This window comes from Mycteria americana, chromosome 9 (genome assembly GCF_035582795.1).
Source record: "Mycteria americana isolate JAX WOST 10 ecotype Jacksonville Zoo and Gardens chromosome 9, USCA_MyAme_1.0, whole genome shotgun sequence".
Taxonomy (NCBI): Eukaryota; Metazoa; Chordata; class Aves; order Ciconiiformes; family Ciconiidae; genus Mycteria; species Mycteria americana.
In genome coordinates this window covers 37,270,238-37,287,238 of record NC_134373.1, presented here as the reverse complement: position 1 = coordinate 37,287,238, position 17,001 = coordinate 37,270,238, and the positions used below count along the sequence as shown (strand labels likewise).

Genomic DNA, 17,001 nt, shown 5'->3' with positions numbered 1-17,001 from the left:
AATTTACTGAAATTCATTTTTACTTGCGCTTGAACTCAGCATTACTTTATTAATACGAGCAAGAATATTAAGGGAATGACAATAAAAACTTTACACGAGCACTATCTTACGTGCACCATATTTAATAAAAGAACTTCTGAAAAGTTCCTGATGTTCTATCATTACAGACTCCTCTTAATCCTTGTCTGTAAAAACTCCAATCTGTACTCCATCCATGCAGCTGCTTCAAAACTACGCAGCTAATACACATCAGAATTTAATAAATGTACAGAAATAACTTTTCTATATTCAGTGTCTCCGCTGTGAAGATTTTCACAAGCTAAAAGAAAAGTGCTTATTTTGCTTAAAAGCAACTGGGTGATATAAATCAACTTAACTAATGGGTCAAAAGATCTTAAAGATGTCACAAGTACTGAATTTATTTTTGTCTTCAGCAGCTTCAAACTTGTGAAATTTATGGTTATAAATGTCATACTGTAGAGAAGTAAAACCTGCCTCACACAGAGGTGGATATTTTTAAACTATTGATATTTGAAGGTCTTTGGATCTCAGGGGTGATAGAATAAACCCCAGAGGACATCAATCAGTGAAAGAGTTCAGGTGATAACACAATAAACACCAGATAGCCCCTCGCCCCGCATTTAATCACGTGGCTGGCTCCACCAGCCTTGTTTCGCACTTCTGTTGACCTATTCAATAGGTCAATAAAGTCCTAATAAAGACTTATTAAGACTGCCTAATATGTGTACCTACCTTACACATTTAATTTTTTAAGTATATTGAAAATGTAATACTTTAAATGTCAGGATTTTTTAGCAAGTCATACGGTGTGAACTATTACTGCAAATAAAGCGTAGGAACACTTTTAAAGTTGTCGTTGACTATGCTGGGGAATATGAATCCTTTCATTACCACTCCGTTCTGTACAGGGTATAAACATAACTCTGAACTTGTTTGCAGTTACTTGGGCTGCGCTGGTGGCATCAGCCCCTTCTCAAAGTCTGCTGCTGAAAGTTTGACAGCACTGCTTTATAAAGAGACACAAAAAGCTTTTTAAACCAGATACAGTGAGGGGGGGAAAAAATACATCAATGAGTGGGCAAAACCAAGCAGCAAATATATCGGCTTAAGATAAAGAACGTGGGTTTACTGGTACCTTCCCCAGGAACAGTTGGGTACCAAGTCGTGCAAGCTGCGGCACGGCAGCGACGTGGGCTCCGCGTTCGAGGCGTTGGGCTGGCTCCTCTTTGAACATATGCCCTTTCAAGTGAAATTAATCACTCTCTTTATCACTCCTGCAGCATCTGGAGCCATAATCATTACCCAACTGCTGAGAAAGAAATGAAACCACTAATCGCACAGGGAGTAGGGCTTAGCGTTCCGAGCAGGAAAGTTTTTATTAAGTTCTCATTTGAAAAGTGATTTTTCATGGCTAGCCTTCCAGGACATGCCACACAAAAGCTGCTATACTTCAGCAACTGTCTACAACGCATCCCCCAGCATATAGAACCAATATATTTAGAACCTCTATAATGAGGTTTTAACATGCTTTTCCAAATTTAGCTCTGTAATCCTAAATCGCTGTTATATGCAAGTATGACACGGAGATACATTTAACCATAAACTTTTAAAGGTCTCTAGAAGAAGGAACTGCAGAAGTCTACAAAGTGGTAGACAACAGGCAACAGTAAGGACCAGATACCGCCTGTGGATTCCCACACCACACTCCTATTGACCTGCAGGAATTCTCCATGCAAACTGAAGCTCATATACTCAAAACTACTAGATATAATGAAATGCCCACTTAATATATCAACTAGTTGAGGGTGATTAAAATAAACCATAACACTATGTCAACAATCTGGATTACCATGAAATATCCCCCATCCCTTCCAACTTCTCCATTTCATGTTCCTGGCTTTTACCATTCAACATTTTTTTAAAAAGAAAAAATGAAAGAAGATTAAGTGGATTACAGCAGGACTATTCCCATACATACCAGGAAAAAAAAAAAAAAAATCTAGGGAAATACGGGTATCAGTGGGCAGACTACCCAAAACTCATGTCCTTACAAAGAGTCAGTTCTATTGTCTGCATACTGAGAACAACAATACGCATCTTAGGGACTTCCAATACAACTTTGTGTATTTTCACCCACAATAACTCTGCTGTACACAAGAGCTGAATGAGGAAGCGATTACCCCAATACACTGAAATCGTTCAATTAAGTGGCTAAGTGAAACTCTTATTCTAACTAACTTAAGATATAATTATTAAAAAAAACCTGAAGGGTTGTGAACAAGGGCAACAGAATAATTAAATCTAGTACTCCGCTGAAACAGGCTGAAAATGTGATCATCCATTTTTAACACTCCGCCTATACATAACAGCAGAAATCTTTCCAACAGCTGCATTCAATTAAAAAAATATTAACCCCAAGGAAAAAGTACAAAAGCATCCCCATCTGGTTTTCTTGCCACTCACTGTGCTTCTTTTGAGAGTGAAATATGTACAACAATACAATCCAACAAAGTTGAATGAAAAATACCACAATTCCAATAATAAGCTATCTTTTTTTTTTTTTAAATGAACAATTTAAAAGAAACCACTTTTGCAGATTTTCCCCTGTGACCCGCAGCTCTGTTCCCATAGTAACTATTGAGGAAAGAAAAGGATAAGACGCCTAACTTATACTTTTCCCAATACCAACAAAAACCAGAAAAAAGCACCTTATTCTCAAAAACTATTATTCTCAGGAAGGGAAGAGGGACATTAAAAGATTAATGTGAATCTCCTGTGTAATCTAGTTTAAACCACCACCTACTGAACATTTGATGTTGGTTAGACAAAGATATTTGTTAAAGGGTGTAGTCTTTGTGTAAAAGAACTATTGAAATAGTTTTGCAAGCCCAACAATAACAAAATTACCAGGCACACGCTTGTAAAAGCTTACATCTGAACTCGGCAAGCACTGCCGTCAGTCTGCAGCCATGCTGCTGCACAGTACTCATCTCCGCTGAGGAAGTGGTACTCCACATATTATCTCCAAGTATATAAAGTGTTATTTTAACATATATTTCAGTGTCATGTCAGTTCCTCCTTTCCTTGCCTTTTTAATTTGACTGATACTCTATGCTTCCTGTATTGCTTGCTGCAGTGCATTTTTCTAGGAAAAAATACAGAAGCCAGCGACTCGTTCTCTAAGCAGTGCCACCAAGAATGTTTCGCTGGTGTCTTCGAGTCCCTACAGGAAACCAGAGCTACGAACATCATACCAGGTTTAACGGACAAGGAAAAAGAGCACCGGTTTAAGCATTTCTGCGTCTCTGATCACGCTTCCCAAACTCTTCCAGGAACAATTTTGACGTCTCTGACACTGGCATTCTCCATGCCAAGACGGAAGGTTCTTCAGCCACGTCTCGTACACTGAGCTTTTAGCCCTGTGGGTTAAGGATAAATCCAGAAGCTATGGTGGACAGGACCCAGGTGGGTATGCAATGGGCTGCCGTGGCACATTCATCCAACGCAGCAGCAGACCTCGAGCACCTGGAGGACAGGACAGGCTGGAAGATGAGCTTCCAGCATAGGAAAGGTTCTTCAGGAGAGAGACTGAGAAATCATTTACATTTGTCTGATTCTCTGACTAAGTCACCAGTATTTATTGCCTGAGGACACAAGGTCTCCACCAACTTTGAAATGTCTCACCCACCTAAATATTATTTGTACAGCCACTGCAAAGGGTTATAAAGTAAGGCAACAGATGCATCTCCACAACTCCAAGACAAGTTGGAGTCAACTGTTGAGGAAACACCACCAGATGAGGACACCATATCAGAACGGGAATGATAAGGGTGAGGTGAAGTAGCAGAGCCATACATCATAATATTTAGAGGTGTGTGGAAGAGAAAGGTCAAAATGTGGATAGGACAGGGTAAGGAATAATGAGGAGAGAAAACCAAATATTTAGCAAATCTTAAAAAACTGCACTCCTGTCTAAGGAAATAGGAGACTAGCTTTGAGGCCACCCTTAAATCTTCTCAAATATCAGTGACTGATACCAGTCAGCACATTACGTTTCACTGCTAATGAAATTTTGCAAAACAACCTTCTTTAAAGCTTCAAGTATCATTGGTTTTTTAAAAAGTTTGGCAGAAATAAAAGCATAATTTATATTGTCCCATAAAATATTCTTTGTAAATAATTATTTTAGACAAATTTAGAACTAAAGTACTTTTTTTTATATTTAAATAACTTTTTTTAATGACTACTTAATGAAACTATACCAACAGATTAAAAACAACTAAACTACTTCAAATTAAACTGTTTATTACAAAATATTCAAAAAGAGCACCACCTAAGTGATTCTGAGATATTTTAAGGCAAGCACTTCTAATTAAAATTGTAAAATATCAGTGGGTGAAATCTCATCTGAGTGATACAATTCTGAGGAGCAATGCTAAGAAAAGATTTAATTTGACAAACCAGTTCAAACAGAATACGTTTACTAACAGGGGTCCAGAATAGCTTGGTATTCTTAAATTGCAAATACATTTGGAAAAACTACCAAAAGAAGAGTTACTTAAAGAGTAGTCTGGCTCAAATACAAAGGTATAAACTGGTCATGAATAAAGTTAAAGGTAAAAATAAGAAGGCTTATCATTTTAGAACTTTTCAATCAAGTTTATGGCAACAATCTGACTAGTTTTAGAATGGAACTTAGTAAGTTTTTTAAAAATTATTCATTAATTGTTGCTGCTGTCAATATGACAAAATTGCAGTCTAAAACCCAAGAGAATCACTACAGTCCTAAAGTCCTAGTATAGTGAAGAACCTTAGAATCATTCAAAGTTTGATTACATCAGGGCTAAACTTCCACTTCAGAGTTTAAATATTTAGAATTCCATCCACCAAGACAGCATAAGAATAACCTACAATTAGAACAATTGCCACAAAATGAGAAGTTTGGAAGCATCAGACAGTCTGAGAAATATCGTAAAACTTCCAGATACCACACAAAGATCACTAAAAAGACATTTGCACTTCATTCATGAATCGTTGTCCTATCAAATAAAAAAAAAAAAACACTTAATCTAGGATAGATTATAATTCTTCATCTTGTAGATCTTTTGGAAAAATATGACTTACTGCAGAGCTATCTTTGAATCTCTTTTCAGTAGATTTGAGCTCTACTGTCCTTTGAAGATCTGGACTCCTTTTAACATTTGGTGTACGTAGGTAAAAGTTTGCCTTTTAAGATGTAAGGTCAAAGGCACTTCCAAACCGGCACTTGGCCTTCCTGAAATTAAGATCTTGAGAAAGGGCATTTTATGGCAGTATTATCTGAGAACAGAGAACAAAAGGCCTTTTTCATCTTAGCCATTACTGGCTCACCCACATCCACGAGCAGTTCAAAGGTTCCTCCACATTAGAAGTTGTTCTCTGAAAAGTTCATTTCGTACCCTTTCCATTATGGATTGTTTCTGAAGAAAGACTAATGATCAAAACCCATTTGCTAACCCTATTTTAAGAATGACTTTCAAATATGGGTAATAACTCTGAACTAAAGTTTTTGTGTTCACCTAGGGCAAGAGAACTTATGGCTCACCACACCTAGCTCCCAGAAGCTCACCAACACCAGAAGATTAATGGTTTCTTTCTCAGGTAAAAGTCTCTCTACTGTGATCAGCTGCATTACACATCCATTTGCCAGTCCAATATCTCACTTTCAGTGCTCTTCCATTTGTAACAGGGAGCATGTCCCTGCTGGGCTAAATCCCCATCCTGATTCATTTTGGGGAGAGAATTACAGACGGAGAACTCACTGGGACACCACATCTGGGTTTCTAATAGTCCTCCTCCTCCCTTCCATAGTACACAGAATGTTATTTCCATGTTAAATAGCATTTTACCAAAATTAGAGAACAATTTTCCTAAAAATCAGAACATTTTCATCAAAAAAAAATGCTTTAAAATGCTGCCCTTATTAAGAAAAAGCTACATCACTGCTTTAGCTCTGAGAGCCACCTTTTATAGGGTATGTCCTTTATCCCCTTCATTTCTCTTAGTATTTTGGGGGAAACAGCATGTGCACGGTCACTGAGGTGTGCTTTATGGAGGAGCTGAAGACATCAGCAGCGAGGGTGAGGCTGCAGCCTGCCCATGCAGCAACTGCAGGCGTCTATGGGAAGGGCTAATTTCCAGCATTTTGTAATCCTAATTATCAGCCCCTCTCCTTTAAAGCACCCAAAATATCTCCTGCGTTGCACATACTTTAGATTTAATTTAGGCTTTGCAAGTAAATTTTAGAGTTTCGCCAAAAAATGAACCAAATAGAATCATGCTGTAGATTCATGTGTGTATCAATATTCTATATACAGTTCTAAAAGCTTGAATGGCCATCAGTAAAACATAGACATATTTGCATTACAGGAACTCCAGGCACTTTTAGGACCATTCAAGAGTTGAAGAAAATCAACATGGTGAAATATGCAAATTGCTAATTGGCTATTGCATTAAACAATATTAATTTACAAGGATTTAGATCCAATTACATTTTCTCAAGATTGTATTACTAAAACTGCTTTGTTAGTTAGCAAGTGTCAGAAAATTATTCAGCTATTTGAGGTTGCTGAGTAATTTAATTGGTATAATTATTGCTTTCATGTTTAGGCTGGTGGTCACAGCATAAGTATCTGACGAGAAATGTCTTGAAACCAAAAGATACAGCATACAGATATTTAGACGTTAATATATCATCTCTAGAAATGGTTTTAAGACAGGCCACAAATAAGCAAAACTCAAGTGCTAGCCCTTTGAATAGCTGAGGAAAGAGTATGTATAATATACCTCACTGCCAAGTTCTTAAATTTTAGAAATACAGAGCCTGGGGTTTTTGTAGATGCAGTGATTTCAATGCAATTGCTTTCACCTATACCAAGATCACCAAGTCCAGCATGAAAATGTATGAGTCTTCATTAGATACAGCCAAGGATTTAGCTGAAAAAAAGTTTGCTTTATAAACTTCAGGGCTGATACGATGGTTTGGGTTTTTTTAATCCATATTAAGGATGCATCTCTGGACTTCTGTGTGCTATGAAAATTTACTTTAGTACATATAAATTCATTTTCTTAAGTCAGAGCTTTCAGTTAACATAATCTTTTTTAATTATAAAGCATGGCATTTTAACAAGAAGCGGAATTTCTCTACAGCAGGTAAGTGACTTGCCATGCTTGCAACAGACAATTCAATATTTAAAAACAAAACAGTTCATCTCCTTTCGCATTAGGGATTGCTCATTTCTCATTAGATTGCTTCACTAAAAAGAAGACAACAGCTGCAGGTTTTCTTTCTATCAGAATGGATCTGCTCAGTTCTGACATTAAAAGCTACTTCATTTTAGGTTCACTGTGCTGTGCTTTAATTTTTATTATTTTTTTGTATTGGGCATAGAAGTCCTCAAACTATGGGATGATTACTTTTTTTATTATTATTATAAACACCACAGACCTCATTAGGCCAAGATCTCCATGATCTACACCCCAAAGCTATTTTATTATTAATATCCTGCCGCAACAGGTTATGTTAACCCCTCTACCTCTCCAGATCCACCTGCTCCATTCAAGTTACCATCCCTCTCTTCCCAAAATATCTCCCCCTGATCTTTTGAAAGAAGGATACCCCTTTGTGATTAACCATACCTGAAAAAACATTTCAAGCAAAATAAAAAAAAAAAAAGCGTATACAAAAGCAAGCCACATATGCCACCCTGACAGCAGACTGCTACTTACGGCTCATTTCAAGGTCACTGCAATTTTATTTTGATACACATGCTTCCAAAAGCGTCAGATTAAATCTGCAGCTCATATAGAATTATCGAAAGAAAGCCATTGGTTTATTTCCTATGCCCTGACACTGCAAAAGACACCTCCTTTTTACCAAGATTTTCTCCCCAAAAAGGTATCCATTCAAACTATTAAGAGAAATCTCAGCCCACTGTGTTATTTCTTAGAACAACTGCAAAAGACTGAGATTCAGGATTTAGAAATGCTGCTGCTTCACTACTATTGCAGAGAAAGTAGAGGCTTCAAAAATAATAATTTGTTTCTTAGCAAAGAAGTTTTTGGGTGAACATACTATTCATTTCAACCTAGAACTAAACATTTTGGTTTCAGATTTAACTTTTATCGAATTTTCAACAAAATACTCCAGTGAAAAATGAAAATTTTGTTTACAAATATAAAAATATTGGGGAGGGGGGATATATTTAGTTTTGCCAAACAGGACAATAAATGTGGCTCAAACTCCCAAGTTATTTTCATTCGGAAAACATTTCACTTAAAGTTGTTTTCTATCTCTTGTCACTACAGAAGCAGAGAAAGCGCATCAAAATACTGTTAGGATTTAAAGTTTTTAAAAATTACTCGAGAGCTCAGATATTTCTAATTCACTGTGGGAGTCACAAGAACTGACAATTTTCTTCTGCATCTGGATGGCAGACCTTTGCCACGAGCTCATCACGGGGCTTTCAGAGCACGGTACCCCACGTCCACACAACCCTGTGCACCACCATTTTTTAGTTCTAAATACATCTGCCTCAGATGTCTTTGAAGCATCAATAACTCTTTACTGTCACCTGGAATCATCAAGTCAAATTAAATTTTTATGACTTCCAATGCATGCCTCTAAAGACCAACAACAGTACAATACGCTTCAGAACTGAAGAGCAGACAGACAGCGTTGAAGGGTCTAATTTGTCTTAAGAAAACAACTCTACCTTTCAAAGCTTGTTCAAAAATCACATAAATAACAGTGAATTGGAGACAGACGGGTTTTGTTGTTGTTTATTTCTTCTTCATTTTACATGCAAGACATTGTAAAAAAAAAAAAAAAAAAAAAAAAAAAGAAGTTCTTCAGAAATACAGTTTCAGATTGTATTTAACCAGCACTTCACCAGCACTCAGCCTCCCACCCCAGCAGCCCGGTGAGAAGCTTGCGTTGATCCTACCAGAAGGACAGGAGCCCTCCCAGAATAATTGTTTCATTATTCAGCTAATTCAGTCTCTTACCTTCTACAGAGTTACAATTCAAAAACAAATAGCCAAAACAGCAAAGAACATCTCCCAAAAGGGGGGGAAATTATTTTTCCATCATATTTAATCGCTCTGTTGCTCAGTCATAAAAGCCCAAACCTCAAAAGGGATCCTGGGCAATGAAACCCCTGGTTCAGTCGCACATTTTTCATTAAGTACTTTGAGTAAATATTTCCAGAATTTGCCAATCTTTCCATTCCATTGAACATTCTTTGTTGTTCTGTTATGCTGCAAAATAAGCATCCAATGAGTCATGCTTAGTTTTATGCATCTGTATGATACCATCTCCTATCCACCTCCTCCCTGTCACTAAGAATCACAGTGTTACCTTCACAAAAGTTCCAAACGTTTTGCGCGCCTGATTTTGTACGTTCAAACGCCGCTTGTATCCAACCGGACTGATGGACAGAAATAATTCACTAAATGTACCAATGAAATGTTAATTATGAATAGATCAACCAAGAGTATGGACTTCTGGCTCAGTTCATCCTGAAAGACTTTGGTGTGCCCTTTTAATTCAAACATGAAATGATTCAACATTTCAAAGGAAGCAACATTAGGATGATGATATCAGGATCCAGTAAAAATTTTACTCTTGGATTAAAAGCATTAAGGAGTCCAGAATTATGCTCTAGAGTCTCTCTGGTGCATAACTGCAACAGACATGAAGATTACTAATTTAAAATAGAGATTAAACCTCCCTATTTTTCAGTTACAAAAAAAAAAATCAGAAGACATTATCAGGCTTTTGTAATTTATTATTGAGCTAAAACAGAATGGAGAAAGGGCAATCACTCCATCCTCAAATGCAGGAATTATCTAGTAGCTGAGCCAACATATCTTTTTCCTACCTGTTTTCCAGACAAACTGATGACCTCTCCTGGCTTCCAGATCAGCTGTTTGTAACATTAAGAAGACAAACAAAAGGAAGGACTTCCCCAGGCTCTGCCATGCCCAATGAGGAGAAACCCAGTTCTGTTGTAGAAGCATAATTCAGATAATTCAGTCTCTCGTCTTCTTTGGTCCTAGAATTAACAAATAAAGAAAAAGCTTGCTAAAAGACTTAAACCACCAAGGCAACAGCCTCAGCCTAAGGGTAACCTGGTGGTCACTGTGCATTTCATAGTTCCTGTGTGCCGGATTCGTTGAGGACAAGTCTGTTACAGAGGCTTAACCTGAAGAGAAAGAGAGGGTAAAAAGGGGAGGGGGGGAAGAGACAGACAGCACCAGCTCCCGAAGGACCAGCAGTCCCATCCTACAAAGCCAGCCATCGTAAATGCTTTTAGCAGGTTCTTAAGAAGAAATCTACCACTGCAAATAAATGGCAAGGAATCTGATAACAGTCTGTGATGTGCCTCTTCTTTTCTCTATTTAATTTATCTGTAGCATGAATATTATCATGCTATGGGCAGACTAAAACAAAGCTGAGAATGGATTCCAGGTGCAAAATTCAGCTCTGAATACAGACCCCATGTCCAACATTTTAAGATCCCTGACAACTGAAATACCAGACCTGGAATTGTTTGAACTCCATACCGTGTTCAAACATGGGATACACAAAAGCAACATGAGAAATGCAGCAGGAAAAGCAGGGGTTGCTTGTCAGTACATGATGAACCAGCCTGAAAGGGAAAACTAGACGTTACTCAGGCATTTCTCTAGAATTGGGACTCACACTCGAGTCCCTGATCTTTGAGCTCCAGACGAGCAACAGTTACTCTAACTGACTGTTGGATTTTAATTAAGGGATTTTAATTGACTGACTAAGGAATTTTAATTCTAAGGGATTTTAATTAAGCTCTCCAACACTTCAGACGAATACCAGAGCCATGTTGTGATTGAGACAGGAATGGACCAAGTCCTGTTGCTGGAGCAGTTTCACACCATACCACTCATTAAAATAATCACTGTGCGGCACTGGAAGCAAGGAGGACTGTCTCTCTGGGTCTCCCATACAACACAGGAGCGCAACTTCTACATGCCTGCTTCAGCGAACGTCCACACTGTTTACATACCACGGAAAAGCTCCAAAGCAAGAGACATTAAGAAAGGTATACAACAAAACAAAATCTTAGAACTTCTGATTTATCCTGGTAATTCAAATCTCTGTTTCTCTCATCCCAAAAGCAGACCAACCAGCCACTTATTTAGGCAGATTTTACATGAGTTTCAAGATATTTTGGATTCATCCACATCCAAGTGAGAACAGTTTTGAAGTCTCAAAAAATGTTCATGGTACATGCCACATCAAACAAGAGCTAGTTTCTGATGTAAATTTACGTATTATTTTTTTCTTATATAGTACCTTTTGTATTCATACCATGTTTAAATTCTCAACATATTTCTCAGCATTATTAGTGATTAATCCTACTTTTATAGGTAAAAATGTCACATCTGTATTAGCATAAGGAGAGCGATAACACCTGTCTAAGATTTGTCTTCATTGGTATAATCTTGGTGATTTTCATTAAAATTATCAGTTATTAGAAGTTTGGTCAGGACAATCTCATTACATTCCCAACCTTATGAAAAGCAACATTGTCATAATACATAATACACCGCATTGGTCTTGATAAGAAACTGAAGATAAACCTGAAAATAGCACATATTGAATATACAGTAAAACTTTTAATTTCAAGCTGTATTTAAATTACTTTGAAACAGTTTCTATCATGATAAATTCATGCAATTATATTTAATCAGATATCGTCTAACTACAGTGGAAGATACAATGTAATATCTGTTATCTGGTTTAGTTCATTCTTGTGTTTCAGATGAACAGCATTTCAGGTAAGACCTGAAAAACCATCAAGCTGACCAAATACAGTAATGCGGGCAAGGGACCAAATTTATTGCTTTGCTCACGTCTTCCAGGTTAATTAAATTCAGAATTCACATTTAATTCAGAATGCAACTCACTTAGTCCCAACACGCGGGCAATGTAACACAGACCACAAGTGGCTTTATACGAAGCACAAGTGAAGCTCAGAAATCTTGAGCATCCGTCGGAAATGAGATGGAGAAGACCTCATTCCTCCCCAATACAAATACAGTAGGGAAGTCCTCGGGACAGAAAAGAGGGACCCCTCAGGCATCCTGCAATTAATTTTTTTTGCCCGTCTAGATGGCTGCTCACCTCACATAGAAGAGCTGAGGAGGAGCGACCTGCCCAGTGTCTTCAGCATTGCAGTTACCATCTATGACAGTCAGAAAACGGAGTCAACGACTTTCTGTCAAGGGAAAGAGAAGGAATTAGTGACATTGGCTCCAACACTGTTCACACCCAAAAATGCAAAACAAGGGAAGAAATTATTCAGATGCTCAGATTTAAGTACTGGAGGGGAGCCAGCATGCCCAGCCCTGCGCAGACAACACTCATCTGAATTGCAGGGCAGCTCTCCAGGTCCAGAAGAATGCCGTAAAAACAACACGTTTTAAACAGGTGGGGGCATGAAACGGGCAAATGCAAGGAAACCTCAGATAACAGCTGATAAAGATGCCGAGATTTTTAATGAAGCACCAGTAGCACTCATCAGCTGCTTTCTCAACACACTGCCTTCATCTCAGCATTCCAAGGGTCAGTAAACAGCAATAAATCCCTGGGAGTAGCAGCCTCCTGCCCAAAACAAGGGCTTTCGCATATGTTCATTCTTTGGGCAGGACTGCAAAGATAACTGGCTGCTGCTCCCCACGGAGCAAGAACAGAGATTACATTAAGTCAGAAAAAGCAGAAATAAATTAGACACCATGAGACTGATCCTAATCTCACCCACCCCAGCCGAGCTCAATAGAGGCCACTGATTTACACCACAGCAAAGCACAATAAAAATTTGTCTGTATATCTAGGTTTGTATAACACAATTTGGAACAGTAGCTGTTCTGTCCTGATACGATAAAAAATTATTGCACAGGCAACATATGCTATCTACAGAAACATGAATAAATTACATTATGAAGGCCACCAACACTTCACATCAAATTTAGTTACAGTATATCTCAGCTCCCAAATGTGTCAGCATGGCTAGCTGTAAACTGGCAAATAGAGAGGAAAAATGGAGGGAAAAAAAAAAAAAAAAAGAAATTTACATTTTAAAAATTGACTTCACCAATACTAGTCATTATTAAATTCATGCAATTGCTTAAATATGTTCAAGATGTGTTTTAGTCTGAAAAATATCTCGCTTTTCCAAAACTGATTATCTGGATTTATTCAATATCCTTCATAATACAGGCCTGGCCAATTAATAGTCTGCACTAATAGATTCTCATGAAATTAAATAATGAGGTGTTGTTTTCGTATGTTTGAAGGATAAGACACAAGAATCCTTTTAGTTTTGTTTGGTTTGTATGGCTTCTTGTTCAGAAAAACAAGGATATCATACATTAGCTGTAATGGCTGGGAATATACAGGCAGTCTTGAAAAAGCCATGTGCAAGTTTTCTAATGATCGTGACAATGCATTTACATTATCTAATCCACTGCTAATTCTCTTAATGACAGGACTGAATAAAACGAGTTTTGAATAACAGACTTAATTTAGAAACCTACATTTCTGCTGAAAACATGGCATTCAAGTATAGTGTCAAAATGTTATAAATAAATAAGTATGCATACAGCTGACAAATAAATATCTTCTTTCTGAAGTGTTCAAAATTTAATTTCATTTTCAATGTCAATGAAATATCCAGCAGCCAAATCCCGGTCTAAGCCCTGCTTAGCTGGGGAGAGGAAAAAGCCTCAGGGAAGCTTCTCCCGTTTTCCAGCCACTGCTCGGACAACCACAAGCTACAGATGTGCACTCAGAGGCAGATGTTTCCAAGTGACAGGCACTGTGCTAGTCCAAGACACACCAGAGTCCTCGAAAGCATCCAACACTGAAAGACAAAAGACTGAGGGTCCCATTTTGACTCCCCACTCTGCACGAATTGCACTGGTAGAGAAGGGACCAGTTGCTCTTTCTGCAAGTTTCCACGGGACCAGAGGTTTCTTTAGTTGTTCTGCACCATTTCTGTGGTTTAGGAAAGTTCAGTCTGGCTCTGCTCCAATGTGGATTTATACAGTATTTATTACTGAACTTAGAAAAAGATCAACTTAAACTGATCTAAACCTGAGACATGATTTCAGCCTTGTCATACATCAATTAAATTCTCCTTGAGTTCACCGGGAGTTGTGACCTTCCCCGTCGTGGGTAAATCTGACCTACTTTTTTTGTATGAGAAGGGAATGCTGACAAGGACACCTGGGTAGCACTCTCCATTTAAAATACACGATGCAATTAGATAATCCCAAACACTTTAAACAGCAACAAAAAAAAGCAATTGCAGATCATATGCGTGGCTATAAATTGTTTGGCAGGTGTCTAGCAAAAAAGATAAGCATCATTAATCATGAATAAATTTCCTCAACATAAACGTAAGCAGTAATTATGCAACCGTTTACCTACTACACACAGCACAAACCCGTTGCTTGTGATATTCCAAGATAATCTGGATGTTTATAGCATACTCTTCATCCTCAGATACCAGTAAAATCTGCCTTGCCTTCTCAGAAAGCTGTTAGCCAAAAAGCTAATTCTCTTCTGTCCCAAGCCAGCAGAATGCCTAGCCTGTGGCAGCAAAGGCTGATCACCACGGATATGCACTGCGGACCATCCCTGGGGGGAGGTATTTCCAAAAAACCACTAATGCTAGTGCTACAGGTACCGAGTTTAACAAAATGGAAGTGTTTGCACAGTCATATACATCAAACTAGGAACACACCTTCAGGTATAAGTGCGTATGTGCCCATGGCATGGGTGTACAAGCAGACTGCCCAATTTTTTTACTTAACCAACATAGTTACACTAAATTGCTTTTACTTCCACATGGAAAACAAACACTATACATTTTTCCACTTACACATTTGGAGAAAGACAGTCTTCTGGTTAAAGTAGGGGCACCCTAAATTCATTCCTCTTCCAGCTGTGTCAGAGACCTCCTGTGCAAAAAGTCACTTAAGGTCACGCTCTGACTCTAATACTTGATTCTGCAAGTGCTCCCCTTGATTTCAGCAGAGTGACTTTGCATATGTGAGAACAGTAGCTTGATTTTCTATACCTCTACTTCTTCATCTCCAAACCTCAGTTAAGAATATTTACTCTTCTTCCAGGAGCATTTTAGAAAATCCTGGATAAAAACATAGAGCGTGAACGAGCTAAATTTATACATCAGGTTGACAACTGCCTGACAGTATTTCTGTCCTAAGAGGTCACTCATCAGGAATCAAAACATTAAGCTCCACAATTCTTTGGTAATTTGCTACAACAACTGTAAGGGTAAATAATGCCTGAAAGAACACCTGGTGTTAACACATCAGCATAGAGAAGATGACTCCAAACAACCAGCAGACGGTCTAAACCAGCCTGCTTTGGGCTGGGAGTAAGCCTGCACGACCTCCAGATCGACAAAGCTGAACATAAATTCAGCCTAGCCCATTTTCATGTATAAACCTTAACAACCTTCCTCAACACTCAGTCGCTGGAAAGCTTAGTAGGTAGCCACCATCTTCACCAGTTACATTTGAAAGTTCGGGTATTTTGGTGATCTCTATAGTCAAATTGTAAGAATCCATTAATTATTTAATCTTTTTTCTTCTATTCAATCATATTCGCTTCTTGTCCCAAAGATACGGAAGATCCTGGGGATTAAAAGCAAGAATATGAAATAATTGTACTGCCAATGAATTGCTTCTTAACTTACATCAATTCGTTTGGGGTAAAAAACGTGAATCGTAAATTTTCCTGCTTCAGTTTTCATACATCCTAAAAACGTAACAAAAGCAGGTTTGAATTTAGAAGTTTAATTATAAACTTAGCTAAGTGGATTATAATGAAAGATGTTCCAGCAAGGGAGCTCAAACTGATGCATTATGACTACATTAAAGAAAACACCAGAGAACAGACTTTCCATCAGTAGAACGACTTTAATTAAAACAGTGATAGAGCAGAACCGTTCTGTGAAACGATACTGCTGTTACATCTCCTTCACTCTAAGTACTTCCAATGGACTCTATGAGAACACACTTGACTTTCAGTAATAAAAAGTCTATGTGATTTCAGACTTTTCTGAGGAACTCAGTTCAGAAGATCACTTAAATGTAGTTGAAGCAAAACTTGCTTCATTTGTACACAAACACATATGGCTTACACTCTGCCAGAAGAGCAGGAAGATTCCAAAGTCAAGGATTGAAAAGTTTGTGAAAGGCACTGTGCATTTGAGAAGTATCAGGACAAACACTTCCCCCACCACCACCACGGCCCCCATGCCCGTTGAGTGGAGGATGAACAATGCTCAACAACCAAGGAGCACTCCAACATTTCCTTCTGTAAAAATCATTCAGTGCGTGACCCAATATGTAAGTGTTATCCAAGTCTTGGACTTCTCAATGGTATTTAACTGCCATGGACCTTTTGGTGCCTTCGGTGTTGTGTCAGCACTCAATGTAGGCTCATTTACCTTCACAAATGTTCTTCAAGCTGCTATCATACTCCTCGCAGCAGGAACAAGTACAGAGCAATTAAGATCAAAATGCTCAAGACTGTCAATAGGTTTCTCTTGTGAACTCAGGCATTGATTTTTTTTCTGAGCAGCAGAACATAGAAAGTGTCCAATAACTTTTGAGTAACCTTTTCACACTGCTTGTGCACTTTCATATATTTAATTAAATACAGGAAGGGCTGTAGCAGCTCAAACCAAACAGCCGCCGAGTCGCAGATCCTGCCTCTGACAGGAGAACGATGTCAAACGCCCAGGGTGCAGTACAAGAACAGAGCATGCATAAATAATACTTCTCACTATGCTTTCCCAGCCTCCAACAAGTTCCTTCCACACCTCCCAAGTCAGAAGATCTTTGTTATCTGACATCCCTCTTAAA

The 17,001-nt window shown here is 38.2% G+C and overlaps 1 protein-coding gene across 13 annotated transcripts in view; it reads right to left on the bottom strand.

Moving 5' to 3' along the window:
• Positions 1-17,001, bottom strand: part of THSD7B (thrombospondin type 1 domain containing 7B) — a 336,463-nt gene that overhangs the window by 262,646 nt on the left and 56,816 nt on the right. For all 13 annotated transcript variants that reach the window (XR_012777041.1, XR_012777040.1, XM_075511516.1 and 10 more), the window contains exons 2-3: positions 12,227-12,320; positions 9,942-10,115 (exon numbers count right to left, since the gene is read on the bottom strand). Coding sequence is in view for 11 of the 13 variants with exons in the window: in XM_075511516.1 (XP_075367631.1) it covers positions 9,942-10,080 (139 nt within the window). In the remaining 2 variants the exon portion in view is untranslated. The remainder of the gene's footprint in view (positions 1-9,941; positions 10,116-12,226; positions 12,321-17,001) is intronic.